We start from the raw sequence: 21,783 nt of genomic DNA, 5'->3' as shown, positions 1-21,783 counted from the left end.
CTGTAGTCCTTTAGGGTTACCCCATGTCGGCCGAAGAGCGTTGGTGATCGTATGAATATGGAGCATCTGGCGGTGAAGGACCTTGCCTGCGATCAACCACTTCCTCGGTTGGCCCTCATCTGCATCATTGATGATCAGAGGTGTAGCCTCTTCCTCGGTGATACCCATCTTTCCGAGTGCTTCTTCCAGCTTTGCCCTAGCCGTCTGAGCGGATTCGGGCGTCGCCCCCTTACTTGCGCTTGCGGACGCCGTCTCCATCCCTCGCCGGAGTATTGGGTGCGGCCCGCCGATCCAATCTGGCGGCCGCTGTCGAGTCCACCGCGAAACCCTAGTCGCCCGAGCGGGTTTTTAGGTTGCGAGAGGAAACAGAACGAACGGCGCCGTCTAACGGCGTCTAACGGCTGTCGGACCAGCTGACAGTGCCACGTCGAACCGACGGTAAACTAGCTGCTCGTGCTCGCAGTGAGGAGTGTCGTGTACTAGTAGTCTAGTACTAGTAGTCTAGTACTCCCCTTTCATAAATATAAGATGATTTAATTTTCTTCTTCTAAATCGGATGTATGTAGACACATTTTGATATGTTTGTTCATTTATTTTATTTTGTATGTAGTACCGAAAATGGCCTTTGGTGGCCGAGCACCGTGCAGGCCGGAATCAGTGCCGTCTCTGCTCGTGGCGATCGGTGCAAGCCATTAATACGCGACCGTATTTCCAGCGTATTCGTGCCAGAGACAGTTGCTGAGCCTTCGTATTTGCTTTTTAAGTAAATATTGCGGGCACACGTACACTATCACGTACATCAGTGCAGCACAGCATCTAGACAGGCACTCACGTACACGGCACCGGAGTTGACCCGTCAACATGGGCTACGACAGGAAGCCGTTTGAGTCGAACGTTAAGTATACCGCCGTTGCCTTTGCCTGGCCGGCTATTTATAGGAGAGATGGTTCTCCGTCGCAGCCGCACCCTGCCCAAACAAGCTCGATATAGCTTCGTCTTCATCCTCAGTTCGTTCCAGTCAAAGGCACCAGCACTTGCCGCTCATCATGTGCCCGGACTGCGGCGAGGTTCAGGTGGAGACCAACATCAGTGGGAAAGAAGGCGAAAACGAGGGCAAGCGTTTCTACAAGTGCCCGATCGACAGTGTAAGCCTCATTTTGTTTCCTAGAACCATGCTCACCGCGCACGCGCATACAAACTCCTGCATGCACTTTTTTCGATGGACGTTCAACCTGCTTTTGGCATACCGAACGCCAAACCCCATCTCCCAGGAATATAGGTTGTAAAACTCATACGCTTCTTCAACCGTGTCAAAGCTAGTTCCGAGCGACGGGTTAACAACTGTGCCACCCTTGTTTTCTGCATAAGCTCTCATCGAAGCCTCGAGGGCAGGGACTCTGCTTGGGTTGGCATCCCTCTCTTCTGGTGTGTTGCCAATCCTGACTTTGCATACCCTCCAAAAAAACGTTGTTACATGTACTTCCTACTTGTACAGACCGATTCTAACCGTGGTTTTTCTGACAAAATAATGTGTTCTCAGTTGATACGGAAATCAGCAAAAGATGATATAGCTTAACGAAAACTGAATGCAAGCATTATGTTGCCCCAGCTAGCAAAAATGTTCAAAACGAGTTGAAAATAAAATGATTTTTGTGTCTACACGGCGGTGAACTCTGTATATGTTTTTTCTCTTGCTACAGGCAATTCGATGGAGTTCCAAATTTCTGGCCCTACAGCAAAAAACGATGTCCTGGAGGTACAATTTCTGTTCCAGCAGCAAATCAATAACATATGAGTGTGTGTTTCTTACCGTCGAGTCCAACAGGAAGCCTTTGTTTTGTTGACAACGACGCCTTCTGCATCTCCCTCCTCTCCTATTGATGCAGAGGAAGTGTTCCGAGCCTTCACATCGTTCGAGTCGCCAACGATCTCACTCCCACCGTTGTTGTATGACCCGAGATTCGCCCCCACCACTCTCAACTGCTCTTTGGCATTGCTGTCATCCATCGGCTCGGAAGAAATCACATCAGAGGAGCGCCCGCGCCCTTCATGGATGGAAGCAACCACAGACTCCACAACATCGATTCCTCCACCCAACGAATCACCCGCATCAGCCCTGGGTACCAATCTGTAGCAGATATAAAATCCTCACCTAGTTAGATCCAAAACATCATCACGTAGAAAGAATTACTGAAGGACAGATCAGAGACGATTTCAAGATTTTGAAGGCCAAAATCAAATAAACACACCCTTCTCTTGGGCAAGCAACGCAACGAGGAAAAGGGAGCGAAATTCGAGCTCACCCTGATTCTGCTTCCTCAAAGAAGAACTCGAGGCCATCCATGGCGAAACGCCGCTCCACACAGCCACGAACTGGAAGGGGATGAATGACTGACGAGGGTAGGAAGAAGCACCGCTCTGGGGCGTTAAGTCACCTGCGTTGCCAGTTGGGCCCAGGATTAATATCGCACCTGCCACCCATCACCTACATGAGCTGTTTTCTAACGAGCCCAGCAAGCACAGGAAGTGCCTGTGTATCCAGGGCGCACCCGAGGCCCACGTACAAGCCTGGCACACCAGCCCAGGGCACCGATGTATTTCAAATTAGCAGCTACCGTATACAACTGACAAAATAAGCGTGCACGCATCGCAGCGCTCTACTGCACGGCGCCAGATTCCGGCCTGCAGGGTGCTCGGCCACCAAAACGCCACTCTCATGTAGTACATACTAAAATATCACATTTTATATTTATGAACGGAGGGAGTATCATGCATGTAATACCCTAGCAGATAGTATCATATGTTAGATTTTAGACAACTTCATTCATTGTCATGCATAACACATATCAAACTTTTTCTTTGTTAATTTAATGGTATGTCACCCCAGCAAAATTATCTTGTTGACATGCAGGATACTACTTGTAACGATACCCTCAATACGAAAGGTTTCTGGAGTGTATGCACTCAGAGTTGCATCTACAAGACCAACTCTTGCGGTACATTTGGTTGCACGAATTTAATGGCGTGAAATGTAATTAACCGGCCATTTGCCTCAGGAAGACACAAGAGAATTGTGTGTGATTACATTGACGAGAATATTGATAAAGAACATGACCGACACATCAAACTAGTGAAGGTGTGGCTGCTCTGGCATGCAGGGGCAGGCAAACAGAGCGTGTCAGACTAGCCACAATGAGTAGTAACATAGAGTAGTAACATAAACATGTTACTAGTCTATGTTATTATCTCTATAGTGAGGAGTAATATATGTGTGGTAACATACAATACTTCATTTATTAAGCTATAGACACATCTTGCCTTGATATGTGTGATGTTACTCATACTACTAGTAACTAGCTATGTTACTATTTTCTTCTCTTTCTTCATTTATTACTTGGCACATCATCTATTCTATCTAGATATGTATGATATTACTACCTATGTTATTTCCATCGTGGATAGTCTCATATGATCCCTGCAAACCACGGGAAAAAAAAAGGCCTGTCATATGATCCACCTTTGCACGAGCTGCAGAAGTGCCGCCGTGGAATCCCCACCGGCGCTGAGGGCCTCCCTTGCCTCTCTCATGGCCACCAAAGTACGCTCCCGAAGCTCCCTCCCGCCATCAGAACTCATCAGCCAAGTGACCTTCCCCTCGATCTCCTTTGCCGTCACGAAGCCATCTGGGCCTGGTTCCATCGCCACGCCTAGCTGCATCCCCTCCACCAAAAATACCTTGTTCATCCGCTGCTCCGCGTACAGCGGCCACCCCAGCATCGGCACACCCGCCATGACCGCCTCCAGCACCGAGTTCCACCCGCAATGGGTCACGAACCCGCCCACTGTTTCGTGGGCCAGCACTTCCCGCTGCGGCGCCCACGACGTGACCACCAGCCCTCTGTCCTTAGTCCTGTCCAGGAAGCCATTCGGGAGCAGCACGTCCAGCTCCGGCTCGCCCGGCTGCTCGTTGCCGCCCGGCGGGCTGCGTACGACCCAGAGGAACCGTTGGCCACTCATCTCCAGACCCGCCGCCATCTCCTTGATCTGCTCGGCGCTGAACCGACCCATACTGCCGAAGCAGAGGAACAGCACGCTGGCCTTCGGCTGCGTGTCTAGCCACGCAAGGCACTCTTCGCCTTGCTTCTCGGCTACCTCCGCAGATTGTACCAGTGGGCCGACACAAAATAAGGGCGGTGTCGTGCGCCCCGGGGGCGTGCAGAGGCCGGAGGCGACGGCGTCGGTGGCGCGCGGCTCCAGGGATCGGCAGCTGTTCACAATAACGCCGTGCGACTTGCACAGCTGTTCGGACAAGGCGAGGAAATGCTTATAGCTCAGGCTGCTCCGATCGAGGAAAGCAGCGGGGAGGTCGTGCGCCGGTATAGGAGTGACGCCAGGCACGTGCACGAGCTCGCCGCCGAGGTCACGCATGCTCACATCGTTTTGCCCGTGGATGACGGGCAGGTGGAGCAATACAGCCAGGCTGGCCGTGCAACTCTGGAAGAAGAAATACGCCGGGATGCCGATCTCTGCCGCGACATCGGCGGCGCTGTAGCAGAAGAAGTCGAGGAGGAGGGCCGCCGGGGAGGTGACGCGGAGGAAATCACGGAGCTCAGGGTTGGAAGCGCGTGTAAGCTCGAAAACCTTGGCCACATGGTCGCCCTCCGGCACCCCGTGCGGGAGTGGCGGCTCCGGGATGTAGTGGAAAGAGAGAAAGGGGCTGGCTGAAGCGTCGCCGTTGCCGTACAGGGAGGACGCGGGAGCTGTGGCGTTGCCGGCCGGAAGGCCACGCTGAACGACGATGACCGCGAGGCCATGCGACACAAGCAGCCTGCCAAACTCCACCGTGGGGATCAAATGGCCTGCGCCAGGCGCAGGGTACATGACGACTGTCCTCCGCGACTCTCTGTCGCAGGCTCCTTGGTTTGCCTCTTTCATTTTAGGACGTGGCTGTGGGAAGACGAATTGATCACGGATTATTTTTTCAGTTTCCAGAGCGAACGTGAGGATAAAGTATGCTATGCGCTTCATTTCTGGCCACAACCCGTACCTACCTACCTACAAGGTGATATGACGTCCAACGGAGCGTAACCTCGACACGTCGAAAGGCATATTTCTTCTTCGAACCAATGTGTGATTGGATGGTTAGATAGACTGTGGTATCTCCAGTCCATCAGGGTTCAAGTCCTGATGCTCACATTTATTTTTAGACGAGGTGTCTATGGTGACTTCGTAAATTTCAAGATGATATGCCGGCTCAATCTTTCGAAGGTGTTTATAAGGATAGGATATGCGTGTGTATGTTCATAGATGTGAGTGTATGCGCGTGTATATGAGCACATGTGCCTGTGTACTGTTAAAAAAAATATAGCACACAGCCAAAAGATACATGATAATGTGACACTCTTACAAAGCCGAATGAATCACGCACACTCAGGACCGGGCCGCTGAAATCACTGGACCTATGCCAATTTCTAAAATGGGGTCTATCTCATTGCAAAAAATATAGTCTTCTTTATGGCTTAACAAATGTATTTTTTAAACAAGATATAGCATCTTCTTTGTCAGAGCTGAACTGAACTCAATTTGATTATATACAAAAACAGTTTAGTTTGATTTCATAAAAACAAGGTTGCTACAGACTTATTCATATGCAGTGGTTTTTCAGTTAGTGATACTTCTAAGAAACTAGCTCTAACAATAAAATCGACTAGTTATACAGGGTCTTACGGGCTGACTAGTATAGGGTAAAATAACCTACTAGCCCATTCAGCAACACTCAAATTAGATGGAAATGATACGCAAAAGAGAAAAAATGATGGACTATTGTTTCCATTAGAAAATACTGCGAGACTAGGAATTGATAGACTTTTGAAAAAATGATTCGTAGACGATGGATTGCAGAATGTTGTACAAAACAATTTGGTGGACTTGTGAAAATTCAATACAGTACATAATTAATAATATGGGCTTGACATTACCATGAACTAGGTTGTGACTTGCCGGAAGAGCTGTCGGCGGCAGCGAACAAGAAGTGGCATTGGTAGCGCCGGTGGTGCCTCCATGACCTACTCCCATGTGGGTTGGAAGGTCGGCCGGAAGCGATCTTCGACGAATTGGACGGGACGACAACTGCAAAATGGGAGCTTCGGCGGGGCAAGGTCGATTGGCAGCCGCCATAGACTATTATTGTGTGGATGAAGAAGATCGTGTGTTGAGTCTACATTTCTCAGAAATGCAATGCCCAAAAGATTAAATAAATTTGAATATGTACCTTCTGTGGGAGCATCAGGTGGATTATTGGTGGCCTGGAATGATAAGATCTTTGAAGGACATAAGATGTTTCGGAATACTTTTGCCCTGTCGATAGAATTGACCACAAACTGTAATGGAAACAAATGGATCTTTTAACCAACATATATGGGCCATGTCATACTGAGAGAAGAGCAGAATTCCTTGATTGGTTTCAAAATATTGACATGCCCACAGACTGGGACTGGCTTGTAGTTGGGGATTTTAACTACATTAGATATTCCAATAACAGAAGCAGACCAGGTCGGGATATACAGGATATGATGAACTTCAATGCTGTAATCAATAATCTGGGACTGGTGGAAATCCCAATAAAAGGTAGAAGCTTTACCTGGAGCAACATGCAACAAGCCCCACTTTTGAAAAAATTGGACCGGTGCTTTTCCTCAGAATCTTGGACACTCAACTACCCAAATACCAGTGCTTACTGTTTGGCTAAACCAATTTCTGATCATGTCCCATGTGTTATCCAAATAGGAACAAGCATCCCCAAAGCAACTATTTTTAGGTTTGAAAATTTCTGGTTAAAAATCCCAGGATTTCAAGATACAGTTAAGAATATTTGGGAGCAAGAAGTTCAGGCTAGTTCAAGTAATAAGAAAATTACAGCTAAATTGAAGAGACCGGGGAAGGGATTAAAGATCTGGTCAAAGAGCATATCCCAATTAGCCATGCTGATTAAAAACTCCAACCAGCTAATTCTGCTCCTTGACATTTTGAAAGAATATAGAGCACTATCCACTGCAGAAACAAATGGAAGGAATATTATCAAGTAGCACTTAAAAAATCTCTTGTCCTACCAGAACATTTATTGGAAACAAAGGGCAACAATTCGTTGGATCAAATTTGGAGATGAGAACACAAACTTTTTCCAAGCCAAGGCCACCATTAAGTACAGGAAGAATAGCATCAAATCCCTCCTGGATGAAAATCAAGCAGAGCACACAAAACATCAGGCCAAATCTGCTATTTTATGGAGAGCTTTCAAAAACAGGATGGGGACTTTCAATCCAATCAGCAATTTCTTTAACTTAGAGGAATTGCTGACAAACAATCAAAATCTGGCAGAGCTGGAAGCTCCTTTCACAAAAAAAGAAATTGGTGAAGCGATCAAAGAGTTCCCTGCTGATAAGGCACCAGGACTTGATGGATTTAATGGAGCATTTATAAAATCATGTTGGAACATAATTGCTGAGGATTTCTATGAGCTAATCAATGACTTCTATTTAGGATCCATAGACCTTCAACCTATCAATGGGTCTTATATCACTCTGGTACCCAAAAAGACAATCCTCAGAACCCAACAGATTTCAGGCCAATTTCTTTGCTCAAATTCTCAATTAAAATCATTACAAAATTGCTGGCCAACGGACTTCAAGAAATCATCCTATAGCTAGTTCATACAAACCAATATGGTTTCATTAAAAATAGGTCTGTACAAGACTCTCTTGCTTGGGCATTTGAATTCATACATCAATGTCAGCAATCTAAGAAACCAATGATCCTTTTGAAACTAGACTTTGAGAAGGCATTTGACATGATTGAACATGAGACAATTCTGGACATTTTAAAAGCTAGAGGATTTGGACAAAATTGGATAAGGTGGAGCAAGATGATATTCAGCTCAGGTTACTCCTCAGTTCTACTAAATGGGGTGCCTGGGAAGCAATTCCACTACAAGAGGGGAGTGAGACAAGGGGATCCATATTCACCTCTTTTGTGTGTATTAGCTGTCGACTTCCTACAAACTATATTGAATAAAGCAATGGTAGAAAATCTCATTCAACACCCACTGCCTTCAAACTCCAACCAAGATTTTCCAGTAATTCAGTATGCAGATGATACAACTCTGATTCTACCGGCAAGTCCAAGACAACTCCAACAAGTGGATAATCTTCTGAAACATTTCTCAGCACACACATGCCTAAAAATCAACTTCCACAAGTCAATCATGATCCCTATCAATGTGGAGACCTCCATGGTTCAACTGCTACTAAATGCATTAGGCTGCAAGCAAGGAAGCTTTCCTTTCACCTACCTAGGGCTCCTTCTTAGTGCAAATAGGCTGAGGGCTGAGGATTTTACAACCATCTGCCAACAAATTGAGAGGAGACTGACAGGTTGCTCAACCATGATTTCGTTGATGGGAAACTATTGCTTATCAAGTCAATCTTCTCTGCTTTGCCAATCTTTTTATGAGTACACTACCACTACCTGCTTCAATCTCCTCTCAAATCAACAAGTACCTGAGGGCTTTTTTGTCGAGAAAGTTTGGGTAAATAATTGTAGGACCTGCTGGACAAAGTATGTAAGACAAAAAGTCAAGGTGGACTAGGCATTTTGGATGTGACAACACATAACAAAGCTATGCTCATGAAGAACATCCAAAAATTCTTAAATAAGCAGCCTCTGCCATGGGTAAACCTGATATGGGAGATTTATTACTCAAACTCAGTCCCAGGAGACAAATTGGAAGGTTCATACTGGTGGAAGTGTCATCTCAAACTTCTGTAGGAGTACAAACACTAGTACAGCGAGCTGCTAAACAAACGGTTTTTAACCTCTTTCCGCGATGACCTTTGAAACTGTCGCCAAGTGAGTGTGGGCGATAGGGGGGTCCTTTCCAAACGACCCAGAAACCGTCGGGGATATGCCCTCCTGGCACACATGCTCGGTAAAATGAGGTCGTGTGTGACCGGCGAGCACTCAAATACAAAAATACATACAATAGTGCTAAAAAATACAATTATATAGGTGAAATCATTTCCGGTCGTAAGTACATCCCACACAGTCAGCCAGCGCTAAACGTTTCCGTTCGTATATACATCCCAAACAGTCGCTCCAAGAAAAACGTTTATGTTCACAAGGACATCACACACAATTTTCCCGGTTAAATCGTTTGTGATAACGTTTCCATTACACACGGTATTAACAATTTTATCGTTTGCGTTATTGAATTCATCACACACGGTGCCTAGAAGAAACTTGTGTCAAGGGTTTTTCATCACACACAGTTTTTATGTGGTAAACGTGTGCGCCAGGTGGCCTAACGCAAACAGTTTTCAAGAGGATGTCGTGTGTGATTGTTCATTAATCTAACATGGTTTATTCCTAGAAACTATGTGTGTTATTGAATGAATCACACACGGTGTTTTCTCAATAACTGTTTGCAATAGAAAAACCCAATTAGCAAGCTAATTATCTGATTATTCATAATCCATTTATTAAGCTAATTGACATTTCATATTAAGCACACAATATATTTCATTTTCATAATTGAAATACATCAAAGTACAATATCATATAGTTTCAGCACTCAGCTACCACATTACACAACTACACCAGGACCAAGTTTCACATGAAACATCTATAACCTTTCGAAATTAGCATCATAGACGGGACACAGACAGATGTATCTCATCTGTAAAACTGCTGAAGCAGATGGCGAATATTGAGCCTTCATTGATGTTGAAGGTCTTTGTAACTTTACGCCAGTGTCTGTGGATGATTGACTGTCCATCCTTCCTCCTCTTCAGGAACACTTCAATATTAAACCGTGGGTGTTGTATGAATACCTTCCTCGCCTACTGACCATACAAGTGGTTTGAGAGGTAATCATCAGTGAACTGCTTTGGAAAGGCCTGAAAACAAGGATGGGCATAAATATCTTCTCTATATTGGAAATGGGGCAAAGGAATAAAAAAAGGCAAAGTATAATAGTGCATAAACGGGGTTTTCTTTTCTACAGGCCTTTTCCGACGGCCTGATCACAGGCCCTTTCGAAATGATAGATACACCAAGACGGCACAAAGTACTGACGTATAAGGGAATTTCTAGGTGGTCTCTTTAACGACCACTCTACCTGCTTTCAGGACCCGCACGCAGCTCTACCTTGGTTGTGGCATATTAAATAGCCCTGTTGCTTATTGCACTACTTGTACAAATACGCTTCAACGTATTAATCAAACTATAATGGAAACAGTTTGCAGCCCAACTTTTGTGGCACTAGTTTGCCCTTTTGATAATCTTATCAAATCACACCCGTACACTTTGGTACACTTTAATCCGCCAGGAGCTTCATTGCGCCTCATAATACCGCAACAAAGTCCGAACACTTTTTACAGTATAGTCCGGCACCCCGAATTTAGCATTATATGCATTGTCTCCGAATCGTGTCTTTGGTCAATAGTTGGGTTGCCCGGCTCCTGTGCTTACTACCTTACGTTCCACTATATCGGTTAGGGTAGCAAAGGGAGAACTACTGCGATTGTGTCCTGGTTTATCCGGATGAGCACCTTAGTAGAGAAAGCCGAAAACTGACTGTCATGATGCGGCGAGAGCCGGTCAACTCTTCGGAGGTTTCAAATCTTTAGCGATTTTTTCTGCATTGTGCGATGAATCGGTTCCTATCCGATCAGGTGTTTACAGCACACTAGTATGGATACTAGGGGCTGCGCATATATTTTTATTGTCAAACTCCTATGGCTAAGTGAGGGTGGTAAGGCCACATAGTCCGATTTCCTGGTTTGTTGTGCTAAACACCTCCTTCAAGGACCAAATTCTTGGATAAAGAGTGTTTAGATTCATCCCGAACACCCCCGTACTACCTACGTGGGGGCTGAAGCCGACGACTGACCAACTCTCAGATATGATAAAATGGCCGCACAAGAGGTAAAACTTTTAAATAGTAAACAATAAAGCATTATATTACATATCAGCCTTGTTTTCATCATACAGGACAGGATTACATGAATGTATTCATTCAAAAATAATGTCCTTAGCATATTGCTCCGCCACAATGCCGGATCCCTTCAGAACATCTTCAAAATACCGCTCGGGTGTGCGGTGCTCCTTGCCCGCGGGCGGTCCTTCGGTCGCGAGCTTGACGGCGTCCATCTTCGCCCATTGTATCTTGACATGGGCAAAGGCCATCCGCGCACCTTCTATGCAGACCGACCGCTTGATGGTGTCAAGCCGAGGGCAGGCATTGAACAGCCGCTTCACGAGGCCGAAGTAGCTGCCGGGTATAGCTTCTGTAGGCCATAACCGGATTATTAAATCCTTCATGGCTAGTTCGGCCACCCTATGCAGCTCGACCAACTGTTTTAGCTGGTCGCTAAAGGGCACCGGATGTTCTGGCGCAAGGTATTGCGACCAGAACAGCTTCTCCGTTGAGCTCCCCTCTTCGGCCCGGAAGAATTCTATAGCGTCAGAAACACTGCGTGGCAAATCCGCAAACGGCCCTGGAGAACTTAAAACCCGGGTCAGTAAGAGATACCTCTTGCTCACATACTTCCTTTGCATAATAAAAGCCTTACCCGCCACGATCTTCTTGGCCTCTTGGATCTCCTGGAGGGCGCCTTGGGCTTCGGCCCGGGCCTCTTGTGCGCTTTGGCGGGCCTTAGCGAGTTCGGACTCTTGGTCCGCATTCTAGCGCTCCAAGGACTCGCATTTCTTCACGGCGTCCTGAAGCTCCTGCTGGACCTCACCAACCATGGCCTCATGCTTTTCTCGGGCGCCTTTTTCCTTTACCGCTCTCTCCTTGTCCTCGGCCAGTGCCTTCTTGAGGGCCTCCACCTCGGTCGCCGCCCCTACGAAAATATCACGGCACTGCGGTCAGCACAAAAACATTCATACTTTCCGGACATGCATAAAATGATTGAATACCTTGATTGTCCTTCAGCTGCTTTTTTGCACGATCAAGCACTTCCTCGATATGCTACATCCTCTGCTTCAGTCCGAAGACTTCGGCAGCATGAGAAGTCGCGGCTAGCAGCGACACCTGCTTATTCACATAGACATACATGGTTAGTCTCCTGCGAAAAAATATTTGATCCTCTGTACGGCTCTTTTTTCCGAACACCGGACAGAGTCTCACGGGATATTGTCCATACTGTGACTTTCTTTTCACAAAATTGCATTGCTTACCTCAAAGCCTGTTAAAAGGCTTGTGCAGGCTTCGGTCAGTCCGCTCTTCGCAGACTGAATCTTCTCAATCACCGCACCTATAAGGGTACGGTGTTCCTCAACAATGGAAGCACTTCGCAGCGCTTCCAGTAGAGTATCCGGCACCTCTGGTTGGATATAGGTCACCAGCGGAATAGGCACACCTCCTTCTGAAGAAGGAGGCTGCTTGCTGGACTCCGGAGCCGTATAGGTCTCCGGGACCGTATTCGGCTATGGGCCGAACTGGACATGGCCCCCATCACCTGTCTCCATGGGGATCTGCTCCCCCATGTGTCCGGCGGCCGAGGTCTCGCCCTCCGGCGCCGCCCTGATGGCCTCCCGCGTCTCTCCCTAGTCTGGGATCCTTTGGGACAACACCTCTGTGTCATCCATGGCCCTGGAAGAGGAGGCCGTCGGAGGGGACCCGCTGTCCATCACTTTCGGGTCCAGCGAGTTCCCCGATGATGAGGATCGCTCGAGGGCGGAACAAGCCGGACTGCAAGTGCATGATTCCACATGTAAAAATAATGAAGTAAAGAGGCTGATATATGAATGCGTATGGGTCTTTGAATACTCACGATTTGGCCTGAGGCTTATCTCGGGGGCGCCGCTCTGGGCTGCTGTCGACGTCCCATGCGGAGCTATCCACGAGGGAGACCTTCCCCTTCTTGGATGCCTGCGCCTCCAGATTTGTGGATGCCGCCCTCTTCTTCATTCCCCCCTCCGAGAGGGGGGAGTTGCTTTCCTCTTCCTCTTCCTCCTCGTCGTCATCTTCGGCGGTGGAGTGAGTTTCGGCGTCTTCGGACACCATGCCCGAAGTACCCTTGGGACGGAGGCCACCTTTGATCCCCTTGGCCTTCTTCTCCGGTGCCTTGTAGGGCGCCGGAACCAGCATCTTCGTCAGACGCGGGATGGCTGGATCCTATGGCAGCGGAGCCGAACACTAAATCCGCTCCGCCTTCTTCGTCCAACCATGAAAAACAGATGGGGAAGTTCGGACACCCTCCTTGATAAGCAAGTAAGGAATACACCTTGAAACAACGGAAAACTTACCGAACTGGCGAGATGTGCCAGGTCATGCCCACGGTCCTCGGTTGTCTTCGGCCACGTCTCGTTGGCCTTGAAGAGCACCTTCCAGATATCTTCGTGTGTAGTTCCAAAGAACCGTTGCAGGGTCTTGTGCTCGGCCGGATCGAACTCCCATAGGTGGCAAGCCCGGCTCTGGCATGGAAGGATCCGGCGAACTAGCATCACCTGAATCACATCAACAAGCTTGACATTCTTGTCCATCATGCTCTTGATGCGTGTCTGGAGCAATGTCAGCTCGTCCGATGAAGACCAATCCAAGCCCTTCTCTTGCCAGGAGGTAAGCCGCATCGGGGCCCTGGATTTGAATTCGCGAGCCGCGGCCCAGGTAGTGTCGCGGGGCTTTGTGACGTAGAACCACAACTTCTGCCACCCCTTGATGGTATCCACGAAGGTGCCTTTGGGCTACGGGACGTTGGACATTTTTCTCACCATGGCGCCTCCGCACTCAGCGTGTTCGTCGCCCACCACCTCCGGCTTCACATTGAAGGTCTTCAGCCATAGTCCGAAGTGGGGGGGGGGGATGCAGAGGAAAGCCTCACACACGATGATGAATGCCAAGATGATGAGGAAGAAATTGCTGGCCAGATCATGAAAATCCAGCCCATAGTAGAACATGAGCCCGCAGACGAAGGGGTGGAGTGGGAATCCCAGCCCGCGGACAAAGTGGGGGATGAAAACTACCCTCTCATGGGGCTCCGGGGTATGGACGATCTGTCCCTTGGTCGGAAGCCGATGGGCGACCTCCTTGGCCAAATATCCGGCCTCCCGGAGCTGGGTGATGCCCTTCTCCTTGACGGTGGAGGCCATCCACTTGCCCTGCGCTCGGACATGGTTGGAGTGCTCTCTTGGGGCAGGAAAGACGAGAACTTGGGTGCCGGAGCTCGAGAGTGGGTAGGCGGAAAGAGAGAGGGCGTGGGTGAAAGAGGTGAATCCTTATCTCCTTATAAAGGCAATGAATATCAAGCGCCTCCCCACTCGCCATAAAACTCACCTATTCCCCAGCGGCCGTGCATGCAGCATGGTTGGATTACCCATACCCGTATTGATGAGAATTCCGCAATAAGGGGACACGATCTCTGCTTTGACAAGACGTACCAATAAAGCCGCATCTCGAAATATGGAGCGGCAGACCGAAAAACGGTTCGAAATAATAACCGGGCAGGGACATGATATCACGTTACAAAAAGTTGTCAGCAGATTGGACTCGTGAAATATTATACTCTTTATGGTGGTATGTGGTACTTGTTTTGCAGATCCTGACACATTCGAAGACTGTGTTGGAGTATTCGGAGGAGGAACCCGCCTTGCAATGTCGAAGACAATCTGCACGGCGAACACCTCGTCGTTGAAGCCTGGTTCAGGGGCTACTGAGGGAGTCCTGGACTAAGGGGTCCTCGGGCGTCCGGCGTGTTGGACATGGGCCGAACTGATGGGCTATGAAGACACAAGACCGAATACTCTCACCCGTGTCCGGATGGGACTCTCCTTGGCATGGATGGCAAGTTTGGTGTTCGGATATGAAGATTCCTTTCTCTATAACTGACTTTCTATAAACCTAGTCCCCTCCGGTGTCTATATAAACCGGAGGGTTTAGTCCGTGGAGACAATCATAATCATATAGGCTAGACTTCTAGGGTTTTAGCCATTATGATCTCGTGGTAGATCAACTCTTGTAATACTCATATTCATCAAGATCAATCAAGTAGGAAGTAGGGTATTACCTCCATAGAGAGGGCCTGAACCTAGGTAAACATCGTGTCCCCTGTCTCCTGTTACTATCAACCCTAGACGCACAGTTCGGGACCCCCTACCCAAGATCCGCCGGTTTTGACACCGACAACCATCCTGTAGTGAACTGATGTCTTCTTCATTGTGCAGACAAAGATCTTGTTGTTTTTTGTCGCTAATTTCTTTATCCTAACAATCTTTCTGAGTTTCTTGACTTGACTGATATTCATGGACAACTCATTTCCCCATATGCAAAAAGGGTCAAACAGTGGGTCAAAACCTCTCACAGCAGGACCTACATGTGCAAGACCAAATTGTTAAGAACCTAAATATTAGAATGGTTTCTGCAATTGCACAATAATGTGCTATTAGACAACGGACCATGCACGTGCTAACCTCGATTGTAAACCTCAGTGCTTCCCATTGTTTCCCTACAACACATATAAGGTAGTTAGTCATCAGGTTAAGTAAGGGTTCGCATGCTATCAGTAAAATATGTTGATGAAAAATAAGCACATTGACGATTCATCAGATTAATTCAAGCCACATGGAAAACCCATTTATCCAAACCAAGCATGATTAAGAATTAGGAAATATAGCACTTGTATATGTTTCTCATGTATTAAGTGCAACCAAATTCGATTTATTCCTCACATGCACAACAATACAAAATTCTATCCACGGCAATTGGACATCGCAGTGTAGAATTGAACCAAGCAGTTAGCTAAACACCACAACAAATGAACCAAACATTAACTGAGCACCACTTTGCACAATATAACATACTCCTAATAGAAGATCAGATAGTTAACCAAACCAAGTATGCTTAACAACTTGGAAAATATAACAATTGTATTTGTTTCTCAAGTATTTAGTACAACCAAATTCGATTTATTCCTCACATGGTATACAATAACATAATGCAGCCACAACAATTTAACATCGCATTGCAGAATTGAACCAAGCGGTTAAGTAAACACCACAACAAATGAACCAAATGTTAACAGAGCACCACGTTGCACAATATAACATACTCGTAATATAAGATCAGAAAGTTAACGAAACCAAGCATGCTTAACAACTTGGAAATATTGCACCCTGAAGAATTGAACATCACATTTTGCAGAATTGAACCAAGCAGTTAACTGAACACTACATTGCACGACATATAGAACATATACACTATAGCAGAAGATTGCATGGTAAAAGTAGATAGCAAAATTCACTAGAATTTGTTATGGAAAGGCAGTAGCTAGCAAACGATGGCCTCGAGAAAACGCCATGAACTGTCATTTAAAGCAGTCAACCGCATCACGGCGTCGGTCCGCGAGGCGTCAACGGTGGCCTCGACGGTGAGGTGCTCCTCCAAGATCTGGGGTCGTCACGAATGGCAGCCATCGCGACCTCATCCGCGCGTGCGGCCGCGATTTGCTTCTCCGCTGCCAAATGCTCCTTGAGATCCTGGCTATACTGCGTGCACCATGGCTTAGGGTGGCGCTTATTTGGTGGAGGGGTTGGTGATTTGGGTGGAAGGTGTCGCGCTCGCGCAGGCGGTCAGGGCATGTGGGATGTGGAAGGAGGAGGAGGATGGGGGTCGGGTGTGGATTACCTGCCTGGATAGGCGAGGCCGAGCAGCGTGAAGGAGGGTCACCGGTGAGGAGGCGGCGCTGCAAGTAAGGAGTGAAGGTTTCATCTTGGAAAGGAAGGCGGAAATAGGGGAAATGTGGTTTTTGGTAAGGGGGAGGGGGCGGGGAGGTAGATATTTCTGCGGAAGCCGAAAATTTGGAATCGCTTCAGCGAAAAAACTAGCGCGCAAAGTGTCATTAGACACGGTCCCTTATTCAGAACTGTGTACGATATGTGAACATCATAAATGATTCAGATAGCTTAACCTGTGTGTGTTGAGTTTGAACGTCAAAAATTTTGGTTCTAATTTCCCTGGTTACAGTGGTCATCCACGTCATTGCATAATTTGGGTACACAAAGGAGACTAACTTCTTAATCGAGCAAGTTCAGCAATTAAACAAAGCTAGCCGACCTAAACATTACTCTAACAAATTAACGACCGGCGCTCTTAATTAAACAAAACAAAGAGTACTACTATGGCTGGTGCTCATTGATCTCCGCCGCCACCTCCATGTCCAGCTCGCGCCTGACGGTCTCCAGGGGAAGGGGCTCCATGGCATCAATTGCAGCATACTCGGCAAGCATCTCGCCATCCGCGTCTGCCATATCTTTGGCATAGGCCACCATGAGCTGGGCGTGGGCTGCCGCGATCTGGGCTCTGGCGGGCTCCTTCGTGGCAAGGTATGCCACGCAAGAACGGACGGCTGCTCGAACTCTCTCGGCAATTGCCAGCTCTTCGACCGTGGGTTGCTGACCGTTGTCGGAGAAGCTTCGTTCGATTTGTGCGGTGACCGCCACGAGCTGGGCGTCGACGGCCTCGACATGGTAGTGGGCGGCCTCCATCAGGGCTAAGGCCACCGCTGCGAAACGGACAACTATTGTGCTGCTCTCGCCAGTTTCTATCCCCGAGGCAGATGCTGCTGCCACCGCCTAAGAAGCAACAACGGCCGTTTGGGCTGCCTTGGCCGCCCGGACGCAGACTGCGATCGCCCTCACAAAGCTTGTTAGCACGTGTCAGGCGGCTGCGGCCGCGCTCTCGCTGGAGTGGGCCACCGAAGTTGCCCTCACGACGTGGGTCCACGTCCCCATCTTTCACCGGTGACGAATGAGCAATGAAATGATATTTTGGGAGTGAGCTAGTGTGCTTGACATGCCGGCTGTGGACTGTAGCCGACACACCTTCTCACGTAAACCATAGGCGTACTATACACCGACGGTGCTCCAAGATATTTTGTCCTGCATCTCACATGGTTGGTGATAATAAACTGTGTGCGATCTACTTGATTTATCATTTTGATTTGAATTACGTAATGGGGTCACAGCTACAAAGGATGGCGTTTGAATTTTTAGAACTTTTATCTGTAGTGAACATCAACTATAGGTGTGTCGTCAAAAAAATTGGAATTATTCAGGGTTTGTTTGGACGTTTTTATACATTAACTTAGTTTTGTAGGCATTTCAGGTGCATAATTCTAATTTGAACTACATGCACATGCTCCAGTGCATATAAACGGGTTGAAAAATCAAATATGTGTCCTTGGTTGCATGCTTAGGTCCCATGCAAGAAATGGAAATGAATGTCACACACCATGCCACCGTCACTCTGTTGCAAACATTGAGATACCTGGTTTTTAAAGTCTAGTAAATACAAAACTCGTTTGAAATTCATGAAACTTGGCATGCTATCATGGAGTGGCATCAACATGTCGTGGTAAAAAAATTGTCCCATTTGGGGCAGGTTTGGGTATAAGCTTCTCACAAACCAGAGCTTCTCACAACAAGCATGATGGTTTCGGTAGGGAACGTGCCACCATTGGGGACGAAATGATATCCGTTGCCTCTTATTGTTTTCAAAAAATTTCGAGTGTCAACATAGAACAACAGGAGTGTTGTGTTCAATTTTGGATTTTTTCGGGTTCGTTTGGACATTTTTATGCATTAACTAGGTTTTCCAGGCATTTTATGCGCATAATTCAAATTTGAACTACATGCACATTCTCCAGTGCATATAAACTGGTTGAAAAAACAAATATGTGTCCTTGGTTGGATGCTTAGGTCCCATGCAAGAAATGGGAATGAACTTCAAACACCCTGCCACCGTCACTCGGCCGCAAACACTGAGATATATGGCTTTTATTTCTAGTAAATCCAAAACTTGTCTGAAATTCATGAATCTTGGCATGCTATCATGGAGCAGTATCAACATGCCATGGTAAAAATTTTGTCCCATTTGGGGTAGGTTTGGGTATAAGATTCTCACAAATCAGAACTTCTCACAACAAGCGTGATGGTTTCGGTAAGGAACGTGCCACCTTTGGGGACGAAACGATATCCGCTGCCTCTTATGGCTTTCAAAAATTTCGAGTGTCAACATAGAACAACAGGAGTGTTGTGTTCAATTTTGGATATTGTTTTGGGGTTCGTTTGGTCATTTTTATACATTAACTGGGTTTCCCAGGCATTTTATGCGCATAATTCAAATTTGAACTACATGCACATGCTCCAGTGCATATAAACGGGTTGAAAAATCAAATATGTGTCCTTGGTTGCATGCTTAGGTCCCATGCAAGAAATGGGAATGAATGGCACACACCCTGCCACTGTCACTCGGCTGCAAACATTGAGACACCTGGTTTTTAAATTCTTGTAAATCCAAAACTCATTTGAAATTCATGAAACTTGGCATGCTATCATGGAGCAGCATCAACATGTCGTGGTAAAAAGTTTGTCCCATTTGGGACATGTTTTGGTATAAGCTTCTCACAAACCAGAACTTCTCATAACAAGCGTGATGGTTTCGGTAGGGAACGTGCCACCTTTGGGGACGAAACGATATCCGTTGCCTCTTATTGCTTTCAAAAAAATTCGAGTGTCAACATAGAACAACAGGAGTGTTGTGTTCAATTTTGGAATTTTTTGGGGTTTGTTTGGACATTTTTATACATTAACTGAGTTTTTCAGGCATTTTATGCACAAAATTCTAATTTGAACTACATGCACATTCTCAAGTGCATATAAACTGGTTGAAAAATCAAATATGTGTCCTTGGTTGCATGCTTAGGTCCCATGCCAGAAATGGGAATGAATTTCAAACACCCAACCACCGTCACTCGGCCGCAAACATTAAGATACATGGCTTTTAATTTCTAGTAAATCCAAAAATCGTCGAAATTCATGAAACTTGGCATGTTATCATGGAGCGGCATCAACATGTCGTGGTAAAAATCACTAGCAATATCTAATTTTTGCAACTAAAATTCAGTAATTAAGCATAGATTTCATTCATAGATTAAGCAGTCGTTCTTAATTTGTACAAACGGTTCAACTCGACAGCTGAACCGACCAAACTTCTCCCCAATTGTTGCCAACCACGTACTGAAATAGCTAGTTCAACTATATATACTAGCTAATTTTAAGTATGTTCTACAGTTCGACCTCACATCTATAGTCAGATGAACTGAACAAAATAGCCCCTAAATACTACTACTACTACCACAGAAGGGGCTTTGTGCTACTTTCGGCAGCCTCTCCTCTGCCGAGCGCGCTCAGTAAGAGGCAGATGAGGAGGGGGAGTCTACCGACGAGCTGGACAAATGCAATACGGTGCTTGCCGCTGTTGCACGTTCAACGACGCTCGCCAGCTAGAACGGCCACTGCCGCTCCAGACGATCCCTCTCGAAGCGGCCGAACTGCTCGTAGATCTCTTGATTCCTCGCCTCTGCGTCAGCGTGTGCTGCGGCCACGACTGCGGTAAGGCCCTTTGCATGCTCGACGAGGCGCTCCTCCTCCTCCCGCAGGAACTCGATGTAGCGCGCAAGGTCACTGACGCACGTGCGGGCCTCCACCTCTGCCTCCCGCCTTCGGGCCACGGTAGCGGAGTAGGTGATGGCCACGATGGCCGGCAGTGGGGTGGCGGCCACGACGACCACCTCCCGCCTTCGGGCCATGGTGGCGGAGTGGGAGATGGTCCTGGCTTTCGACGGTGGTGTGGCGGCAACGGCGACCGGCAACATTTGCCGATGGTCAGCGGCGACGGAGCGTGTGGTGGTTGTTCCATGCACACCCAATAGGGACGCCACGCGCACTACACTATGCCGGGTACTGCACCACCGCCGCGGTGTAGCCTCCCAGCTGGAGCTGTCCTCTGATGACGGTGGAGTGGCTGAGGGACGATGACGGACCGGTGCCATTGGCGATTGTGGGAGAAGAAGATGAGATAAGCTACAGGGAGGGAGGGGAAAATGCGACGTAGGACTCGCCGACCATGAGGGTTTTTATAGCAGGCTGGTAAGCATTGGGATTTTGGGGGATTTCGCCGATTAAGGCGGAAAGCTTGCGCGGGAACCTACGAGTTTGCGCGGGAACAGGCTCACCGATGATTCATTGGCACCACAGTTTGGCCAAAAGAACGCCCCCGCGCGCTGCACAAGCTTCCGCTGTAAGCCGTCTGCGGCAGCGGGGTGACAAGACGTGTGAGAGGAGGACAAAAGACACGTACACATACAGTTAATAAAAAACATTTGCGATTTAATTACCTACTGTACCCCCATCCTGGTTTATAAGTAGCATTTAACTAATAAAATATGAATGCATGTCGCCAAAGATTATATCGTTGGAGTCGTATTTGAACATAGTTTCCAGCTATACAATTTTTGTAACATGCATTAACACTTTTTTGGTTAAACTTAAGGTTATATACCAGCAAGCGTTTGCCTGCAACACACACGGCTTACTCCATCACAAACAGCTCGGATGGATGTATGCCATGTATCGCACACGCAACTCTAATCTGATTCATGCTTGATGTCTCCGATATCACTCGCACAGTTCGTCTTATTTGCCACGTATCACTGTGCCGGCCTCTGCTCGCGTCCCTCGGCAAGCTCTGCTCGCCGTTAGGCGCCACAGCACACTATGCTCGTTGTTAGGCGCCGCGACGCGCTCTGCTCGCGTCCGTCAGCACGCTCGGCTCCAGTGGTTGGGCATGCGCACGATCACGCTGGGGCCCCCATATGCATGCGGTTGCGCCGCGCGCATTGCCACGCGATGCTGTTACGTGCGACATGATGGAGTTACGCGCTGCAA

At 47.5% G+C, this 21,783-nt stretch overlaps 2 protein-coding genes across 2 annotated transcripts; both read right to left on the bottom strand.

Annotated features, from left to right (window-relative positions):
- Positions 1 to 1,610: 1,610 nt before the first annotated feature.
- On the bottom strand, positions 1,611 to 2,515 carry LOC123061980 (uncharacterized). The gene is made up of 2 exons (XM_044485275.1): positions 2,304 to 2,515; positions 1,611 to 2,128 (listed from the first exon to the last, which is right to left on the bottom strand). Exons 1-2 carry the CDS (start codon positions 2,342 to 2,344, stop codon positions 1,807 to 1,809), a joined length of 363 nt encoding a protein of 120 aa, XP_044341210.1. The 5' UTR covers positions 2,345 to 2,515; the 3' UTR covers positions 1,611 to 1,806.
- A 755-nt stretch (positions 2,516 to 3,270) lies between these two features.
- On the bottom strand, positions 3,271 to 5,028 carry LOC123061979 (anthocyanidin 5,3-O-glucosyltransferase). Its single transcript, XM_044485274.1, has one exon. The coding sequence runs from the start codon at positions 5,026 to 5,028 to the stop codon at positions 3,505 to 3,507; it is 1,524 nt and encodes a 507-aa protein (XP_044341209.1). The 3' UTR covers positions 3,271 to 3,504.
- Positions 5,029 to 21,783: the final 16,755 nt, after the last annotated feature.

The sequence above is a fragment of the Triticum aestivum genome, chromosome 3A (genome assembly GCF_018294505.1).
Source record: "Triticum aestivum cultivar Chinese Spring chromosome 3A, IWGSC CS RefSeq v2.1, whole genome shotgun sequence".
Lineage (NCBI taxonomy): Eukaryota > Viridiplantae > Streptophyta > Magnoliopsida > Poales > Poaceae > Triticum > Triticum aestivum.
Note: the sequence above shows the minus strand (reverse complement) of the source record. Positions and strands in the feature narration are given on the sequence as shown.

Coding starts and splice junctions, on each gene's coding strand:
- LOC123061980 (XM_044485275.1), bottom strand. CDS start 2,344: ATGGATGGCCTCGAGTTCTTCTTTGAGGAAGCAGAATCAGG. Junction 2,129..2,303: donor TTTGAGGAAGCAGAATCAGG/GTGAGCTCGAAT, acceptor TATCTGCTACAG/ATTGGTACCCAGGGCTGATG.
- LOC123061979 (XM_044485274.1), bottom strand. CDS start 5,028: ATGAAGCGCATAGCATACTTTATCCTCACGTTCGCTCTGGAAACTGAA.